This window comes from Abrus precatorius, unplaced genomic scaffold (genome assembly GCF_003935025.1).
Source record: "Abrus precatorius isolate BTA unplaced genomic scaffold, Abrus_2018 Scaffold11, whole genome shotgun sequence".
NCBI classification, from domain to species: domain Eukaryota; kingdom Viridiplantae; phylum Streptophyta; class Magnoliopsida; order Fabales; family Fabaceae; genus Abrus; species Abrus precatorius.
The window spans coordinates 29,595,950-29,604,619 of record NW_020874303.1 but is presented as its reverse complement, the minus strand read 5'-3'; the positions used below and the strand labels follow the sequence as shown (position 1 = coordinate 29,604,619).

Genomic DNA, 8,670 nt, shown 5'->3' with positions numbered 1-8,670 from the left:
CAAATTAATATATTAAATTTAGGAAGAGAAAAAAATGTTATTCAACAGGAAGATAAAAAAAGTACTAATATTAAAATAATAGAATACACACAAATTACATTAAATGTTGATAAAACTGTTTTCAATAGTCTCTGCCGTGTTTAAAATAGAATAATCACCCAAACTATATATGCAACAATAATAATAAAAAAAAATTTTGTGCTTTTATTGCAAATTATATCTCTTTTTAATTACTTTATTTGTTTATTTACATGTACTTAGCAATTTCATTATATTTATTTATTATTGTTAGTTTACATATTTAATGAATAATTATTTTTAATTCATCTGTATTATTGATGCCTATTTTATTAAAAATGCTTTTTTTAAATAATATACTAACAATGAGCATATAATTGAAAATTTAGTGATATTTTTTATGAAAATAAAATACTAATTATTTTCTTAACTCTTGTATAAAAATTTAAGCTTAAAAAAGGGTAGATAAATAGACAGCACCTAAGGGATGAATGAAAAAGAAAAATGGGATTGATTAATGATGGGGCTCTTAACAAATTTTATGTATTCATCCAATAATCGCATTTAAGTTCTATAATTAACAAATTTTATGATATCTATACGAGGAAGTCAAAATCTTAAGAAGGAGTGAGAGAAGTAAAATTCTTTAATAGTATATATACTACGTCCGTTTATGGAACCATTCAAAGAATGTGAAATGAATGAGGGGTTCTTACAATATTTGTTTATTTAAGTGGACCTCATGATGCAACGAATTCGAATACAAGCAGTTCCTTTCTTTTTATCATTCTATTGCATATACGATCAAAGCACTAATTAAGATGTTAATTAAAGAATTAAAATATTATTAATACTTTTTAATTAATGATCTAAACGCATTGACTAATAACATCCTTATTCCTCAACTATCTGTAACATTGGTAAACTGAATTCGTTGCAGGCAGACAACTAAGATCCCAGAAGAACATTGACAGCGATGCCTGCAGTGCAGATTGTCTTGTTGCCGTGCATGTGTAATGCTACTTCCTCTAATTTTTTTATGAGATGATTTTTTAATATATATATATATATATATATATTACTTTTTTTCTTAAGCAAAAAATTACAAACTGTTTTTAAGTTTTGAAGATTCAAGATTAATATTTACTTGCTATTTGTAGCTACATAAACAATAAAATCTTATATTAAGCATATCAATTATATGAATAATATGTGAGTGTTTTATTAATATAAATTTCACAATAAATTAAAATATAAATAAAATTTAATAATTAACACATTTAATAAATATTATTTATAATTTGGATAAAAAATATTATTAATTATTTCTTATAAATATAATTAAAAATATTTTAAAGTACATAATGCATTAAATTTTGTAAAATCTTGTAATGTTTTAATAAAAAATTACTCTATATTATTTCTTATTATCTATATTTAGGTATACAATAAAAAGATATTTATAAAAATAACAATCTAATTTTTCATTATAAAAATAAAAAATAATTATTAAATATATTAAATTAATATTTTTATTTTTTATAAAAATTATGTTAGTAAAATATTTTATTATTATTCTTGTAAATGGATATATTTATTTAATAGTAGTTTTAATATGTTTCTAGAAGCACATACAATGAATATATGAATGATAACTTTTTTTAAAAATTATATAATATTACAAAAATTAAATATATTGATAATATTAAATATTATAATTTTTAATAAAACTTTTTTATTTATCATTTTTCAAATATTAAAATATTATTAATTTAGCACAAAAATTACTAAATTTATTATTTAATGATATAAATATTTTAAAAATATTATGATATATAATTAATCTTTTAATTTTGATAAATTAATTATTCATTTATTCTAAAATAAATTGAAGAGAGTAATGTATAATTATTCGTGTAAATAAAAAAAAAAAAAGAATATACATATTTTTTTATCATCCCGTCATTCCCTAATAGAGAGGGGCAAAAGATTAATTTATATTAATTAAGGCTGATAAAATATGAAAATATAAATAAAAAATATTGTTTGAGAGGATTTTCTTAATAAAAATATTTGTGAAAAAAAGAAAAAGAAGTGAAAATTCCATTGAACTATGATGGTAAATCGACTAATGAATAAAATTTATATTACTTAAGAGTTTATGATTTATATGTTGTATGATACAAAAAATATTAACAATTAGTTTTTGGTATAAAAGATATACTATACTCTATTTAACATCTCTCTTTTTAGTTGTGACATTAATTTTAAGATAATAAATGCATCATGATAGATTTTTAAGATATATAATCAGTATCCATAAAATTATAATATAAACATAATTTGTGCTCAATTATTTATTATAATATATATTATATTTATTTATAAAAAAAACTTATAAATAGAATTATTTATGGGATGCTGTGATTCAACTAAGATTACATACATAGGATTAAGTTACTTTTCCATTATTATCATGTGCATTCCTTGTACGGAACAATTATATGAACTCTGACTTCAAAAGATACCATTCTTTTTACTTTTTTCTTATCTTATAAAATTAACTACAAAGCAAATCTTATCTTATTTTTTTTACTAATTTAATTATAAAAAATACACAATTTTGGATGCATTCATTATAATTATTTTATATTTTTTATTGTAAAATTTATATTAACAAAACATTATTTTTTTTGTTTCATAAATTTTTTACTTTTTAATATATAAATCAATAATATAACTATTTAATACTATAAGTATTCTTATAATATAATATAAATTTATGATATATATATATATATATATATATATATTCATATATTGATTTTTATTAATTAATTAACTTTTTATAAGAAAATCAGAGGAACTATCTCATTATAAATTTATTTTTTTACAGATGAAGTTCATTAGTTTTAAATTTTGAAGAAGATATTACACTTTATCTATTAATGTTTTTCAAAAAAATTAACTATATCCTAAGATTGTAAGAGCACCGGTTGAGAAGTTAAAAATAAATATTTAAAATATCATAAATGGAATTTTATTATAATTTTGATTATATTTTTAATATTTTTAGACACATATATGCATTATAGCATCATCGTAAATTTAGAAAATTCATACTAATAAATAATTTTATTTTAAACAAAAATTACGATAATTAAAAAGAGTAAGTCTGACTATTGATACATTTAAACTTTAAGATTTTTTTGAAATGTTTAGATGAATTTAATTTGTGCAAATTTTTTTTTCCTGAAACAAGGTTAGATTTAGTGAAGAAAGAGCCCACCAAAACGAGTACCATCTTTCATCAATTAAGCTCACTTGGTCAATTCTTTATCCTTTATTTATTTATGTAGAATTCTTTTCGTGCATGTGTTCATATTCGCACTTTAATTTTTCTTTTCATTAATTTTGTTGTATTTTTCCAGTAAACTATTACAACTGATGTTACATCTCGTTAAGGTGCTTTTCTTAATTGATCAATAACGAAAATTTACACAAAGACATTAAAACTTGAAAAAACAAACACCATTCATGAACAACTAATGTTTATTATTTTTAAGTATTTTTTTTGTTTTTACTCTATTTATCTTTAAAATAATAAAAATATAATATAAACTGTTTGTTTGATTGAAAAAAAGAATTAAAGAACAAAAAATGTATAATTAGAGAAAAGATATTTTTTTCTTATTTCATTAGGAGAAGAGAGGCAAAAATGAGACAAGAATTACAAAAAAATATATTTTCTCCAACGTGGGAGGATGAGGGAATGGGCGTGGTTTTTTTTTGGCTATTTTTAGTGTTAAATAATATTTTTTAACATAAAATTTAAAATTTAAACAAATAATATTTTTTAATTTAATTTATTGTTATTATAACAAGTTAATTTATATAGTTAATTTATTTATTGTCATATAATAAAATATACAAAAATGTTATTTTATTTCTACTTCATGTACTCTCTATTTCATTTTTATTAATATAAAGTAGAAAAATAGAGAGGAAATTAAAGGAGATGAAATGGAATTAGCAAGCAAAAATGGATCGACAATAAATTTGCTGTAATGTGCAGCATATTAACAAATATGACAAAACATTTACGAAAACGATGAGTTTCCCTATTTCATTAAAGGGGGTCCTATATATATCCTTCATTCTCAGGTCTTATCACAGACAAAAGTGTGATTCATGCATCAAACTATAGAAGGGTTGCTTCCTCAAATATAATAAAACGACAACATGAAATTGGAATTAATGATCTTCAAAACGTGTACGACGTTAACTAAAACCCTATCTTTTGCTTCATCTCTTTCACTTTGTCACGCCTTCTATGAATCCCTTTAAAGACCCTTTTGGTTGCAGTCCGAAGCCTTTTGCATCTGATCTCTTCATAATCCTCAACCTCTTGCACGACTCAATAAACATCCTGCAAAAATACCAATTTTACATTGAATACAAATATTTCTACCAGCTGCTGTATAAAATTTACATGGCGATTTTTTTTTTAAATTATAACTTCAAGTAGAAATAACTATTATTAATATTATCTTTATATATATATCTGATCGTTCTTGGGAAATGTGGCCAACTAATATACGAAGCTTTTCTTCCTCTTTATTTTGGTGTATCCACCAGACCACCACTAATGGTTTTGCCTTTTGAAGTCAGGCCACAATTGATTATCCCCCACCCTGTGGCCTTGGCCCCCTACCTTCCCATGTTGATGTGTCGAACATTATAATGAGGGATTCACTCATGTCGGCAACATATGATCAAAGATAATTTTTTTGTTATTGTTTTGAGTTTATGATATTTGGCATACAAAGTAGAAAATTATTATTTAGGTCAATTGACAACTTAATCAGTACATGTAATGAAGTGTTGTTTTGGGCGACTACAAAATAATTTTGCCAAACTTATTGTGCGTTCAATTTTTGGGACCAATTTGGATGGCTTTTAAATCTGTGGGACTATTAATTAGTTTAGTTGACTAGTGGAGATCGAGTTGATAAAATACATCAATCAGATCAAGTTAACTCATATAGATTTGTAAAAATATGATTTAAGTTTAAAATTCAGATTTAAATTACTTTTTTTTTTAATTCGATGTACCTAGATGTTTCTTGATCGGGATTGAGTTGGCATGTAAAATTTGAATTCTCGTTGAATTTGAATTTTTATTTTAAAATTCAAATAACAAACAAATTATTTTTTTATCCGACTCGATGAATCCTACACCTGAACTAGACTGACTTGATGTGGGTTTGTCCGTTTTACGACCTTTACTGGTGTTTTAGAGTATAAACCATGCATGCATCTAAGGCAAAATATAATGAGCACTTTATTAATGAGGACAGTGAATATACATATATAATACTAATAGATATTCCGTAGCGAAATGAACAAAATTGACGAGTGCCCAGGTTTAAGACACTGAGTCAAAGTTGGGGGCTTATGCACCACCAATTGTTTGGTGGCATATTGCCAAGCAAACATGGGAAGGTGACTCAGTGGTAGACAAGAGTACTTTTGGTTTACTTGACTCGTATTTCACACGCTTATCACTTTTGTCTCCGGAAACATGAATAGATTGCTCCCACTCAAACCAAACGCCACATAAAATGTTCATACGAATTATTAAGGGATTTATTTTAGGTGCACATATACGGGTCATACATGTCATTTTTTTTACCGGTGTTAATTTTAAATCATCACATCATTCTTGAAAGTATATGTTTTTAAACTTGATGCAAAGTTGTATAGAAATCTATGAACACTACAGATATCGTAGTATCAACATGATGCATGCAATAACTTAATTAGTTGGCTGTTGTGGATTATTAGACTGAATGATCAGTTTCTTCTATCCGATATCAATTTTGATTTATAAACATTTAACTATTGTCGATACCTATTTAATACATTTTCTTATTTTTCTCCTCTTTTACACCATATTACTTATTAATATTTTCTTTCTCTCTCTCTCTCTCTCTCTCTCTCTGAGTGTATGAGTGTCTATAAAATAATTTTTACCTGACCTAGTTAAATACTAGTTAACTTAAACCGTTAATCGTTAATTTGATTCATCAATCTAGTCATTTATGAATTTGAGCAATAAAATAGGGCAGTGCAATAGCGTAGCTAGTTAATTTATATACAGACTAAATTTGTGTCATATTTAATTACAGGCAAGATATTTAATCATACACTTAAATTATAGCTGAACTCAAGTTGGTTCGAGAAAGTTGGGCAGTGACACTAGAGAACCTACTTTTGTATATAAAATAAAAAGATATAATAAAGAGAGAATAATAATGAGGAAGAGGGGCCAGAAGGACATACTCCCAAGGGACATCTCCAACCAGCATCCAGTCACCGTCTTTGTCCTCGTAGATGGGAACGTGTTCAGAATTGTCCGCATCCTTCAACGCCTCGCCTGTCAACAAATTTTAAAAACAAAGCATTATCGTTGATTGCCATTAGCTCAAGTCTTTTTTTAATACATTTCAATGAGGACACTTTTGTGTTTTAGAATATATTTTTAAAATACCTATATAAAAATTTTATATATTATACGTATAATGTTCCATTTTAGTAATTAAAATAACATTTTGGGGGGTGGGGGGAGTCCTTCAGGGTATTTGTTTGTTTTATATTTTAATTGAATTGATGTTGAAAAAAAATACTTTTAGAAGAATTTAGATTAAAAAGAGTTACTTGTGTTTATTAATGGTGGATGTATGAAAAAAAATTTCAAGCGTCAAGATATGTATGTTTTAAATTTTTTGTGAGTCTTGCGTCGATAATACTATCACATTTCTTAAAACAAACTCTACCTAATACAAAATTAAATATGTTTTTTAGTTAAAAAAATTACCGAGCTACATGAATCACTGCTAAAATGACGTTAAAACACGTTCGCAGTAAAACAAATAGGCTGCAGGGGGTTCCTTTTCCTTTGAAGTTTTTCTTATTAGAGTTACGTAATTACGTGTTCATTTTATGATAAATTAAATTTCTATGCAGCAGCACTGTTTTTATTGTTCAATTTTATAATATGTAGTTTCAATAATTTTAAATTATGTTTTCAGAAATATATATTCGTATATAGGATTCAATTTATTATAAATTTGATGCTATATTAACTTTATTTTTAATTGATTCAAAGTTTATGAATGTTATTCATGTCGATAAATTATATCTATATTGTAATAAATATTATATGCTTAATTCTCTGTCATCTATAGAGTGGCTCAACTTTAGACACTGCAGACCATCACATGCTAAGGAGAATGTCTAACTATCGTGTACGACTTTCGTCTGCTAATTTGTCCCTCTGCTCCCCATCTAAATTAATATATGTCACTTGTGCCTATTCTTTTTAGGATTTTCAAAATTAATTGAGTAAAGTTTGTTCATATGTGTGTGAGAGCATTTCTATTTTGAAGTTTTTGATTTTATGATTCGCCTAGACTCCTAAAACCTATGAAGCACCGTGTTGTTCATATCCGCTCAAGTATATAATACGTCGAGTAAAGAAACCAACTAGTAGACCAATTTTCAAGTTACAACATAATTATCTTCTTTCTGGGTTTCTATGTGGATATCTTGTGATAATCTGCATTGATCCATTGACAATGACCCTTTCTCACCATTAACATCTCATAGCTAGCCACAGAGACCATATGTCGCACACAGTTATTATAAAGTTCATTTCGTGCTCACACACACACACATCTGGGATTTATTAGCGTATGATAATTCTGCATGTTTCTTTCTTAAACCTTACATAACCATGCGCAACCTAGCTAGCTAGCACGAACACATTTTAATTTTTCAAGTAATAAGGAAGAATTTAGGATGCACAAAGAAAAAGGGAAAAATAATAGTAACTCACCTATTCCATAGCAACCAAAGAACTTCTCCAAAGCGAAGGCCAACTCGGAGTATCCCTTATGCATGGCTAAATCAATTTTACGCAAAAATGGAGCTCCGTCCATGCTAACTTTGACGTACATTTTTGTGGCTTCATTCATGCTGTTCTTCTTCCGGTAGGAACACACCGGAGGCCACCCCACCACTTGATTCTTGGTTTGCATTTTCCGGTCACCGGAGGAGCTGTTTTCATCGCCATCAACGTCAATCTCCGAGAACACCCTCTTCTTCTCGTTCTTGTCCCCTACACATGATATGGGTTCACCACCGGGAAGTCCCAACCTTAACTCCGTGATTTCAAGTCCAAGACCTTCTTTCTCCATTTCTTCGATCGCCGTTCGATGAGGGTATCAAAATTCGGTTAGAGAGAACTTTTCACTTTTTGGATTGAGAATATTTTGTGAAAGAGCAATGGTTTTGTTAAATATATAAAGTGAAAGGAATGCACATAGTGGGAGCAATGACAGGTCAACTAAGGCGAAGTGGTCGGTCACATGAGAAACAAACGTAGGGACGAGTTGTTTCCCCGCTAAAACCATTAAAGGCCGGCACCATAAGTTGGATATGGGAACAGATCCTACGACTCTTGTTGTCTTGTGGTTTGGTGAGATTTGATCATGGCCGTCTGATTAGCTGACTGGGAACAAGCCATGTGATTTGTTTGATTGAGTGTATTAGTCTTCGGAATAATTTATACCCAAGGTTTCATGAAGA

At 27.0% G+C, this 8,670-nt stretch overlaps 1 protein-coding gene across 1 annotated transcript; it reads right to left on the bottom strand.

The window, feature by feature from the left end:
- Positions 1-4,315: 4,315 nt before the first annotated feature.
- LOC113855012 (auxin-induced protein 22A-like) lies at positions 4,316-8,333 on the bottom strand. The gene is made up of 3 exons (XM_027486427.1): positions 7,919-8,333; positions 6,364-6,457; positions 4,316-4,447 (listed from the first exon to the last, which is right to left on the bottom strand). Exons 1-3 carry the CDS (start codon positions 8,277-8,279, stop codon positions 4,333-4,335), a joined length of 570 nt encoding a protein of 189 aa, XP_027342228.1. The 5' UTR covers positions 8,280-8,333; the 3' UTR covers positions 4,316-4,332.
- Positions 8,334-8,670: the final 337 nt, after the last annotated feature.

Bases quoted from the DNA above. Each gene is read 5' to 3' on its own strand.
- LOC113855012 (XM_027486427.1), bottom strand. From the start codon at position 8,279: ATGGAGAAAGAAGGTCTTGGACTTGAAATCACGGAGTTAAGGTTGGGA. The intron at 6,458-7,918 runs GTGAGTTACTAT...ATTTGTTGACAG, and splicing joins CTTTGGTTGCTATGGAATAG to GCGAGGCGTTGAAGGATGCG. The intron at 4,448-6,363 runs GTATGTCCTTCT...GTATTTTTGCAG, and splicing joins GTTGGAGATGTCCCTTGGGA to GATGTTTATTGAGTCGTGCA.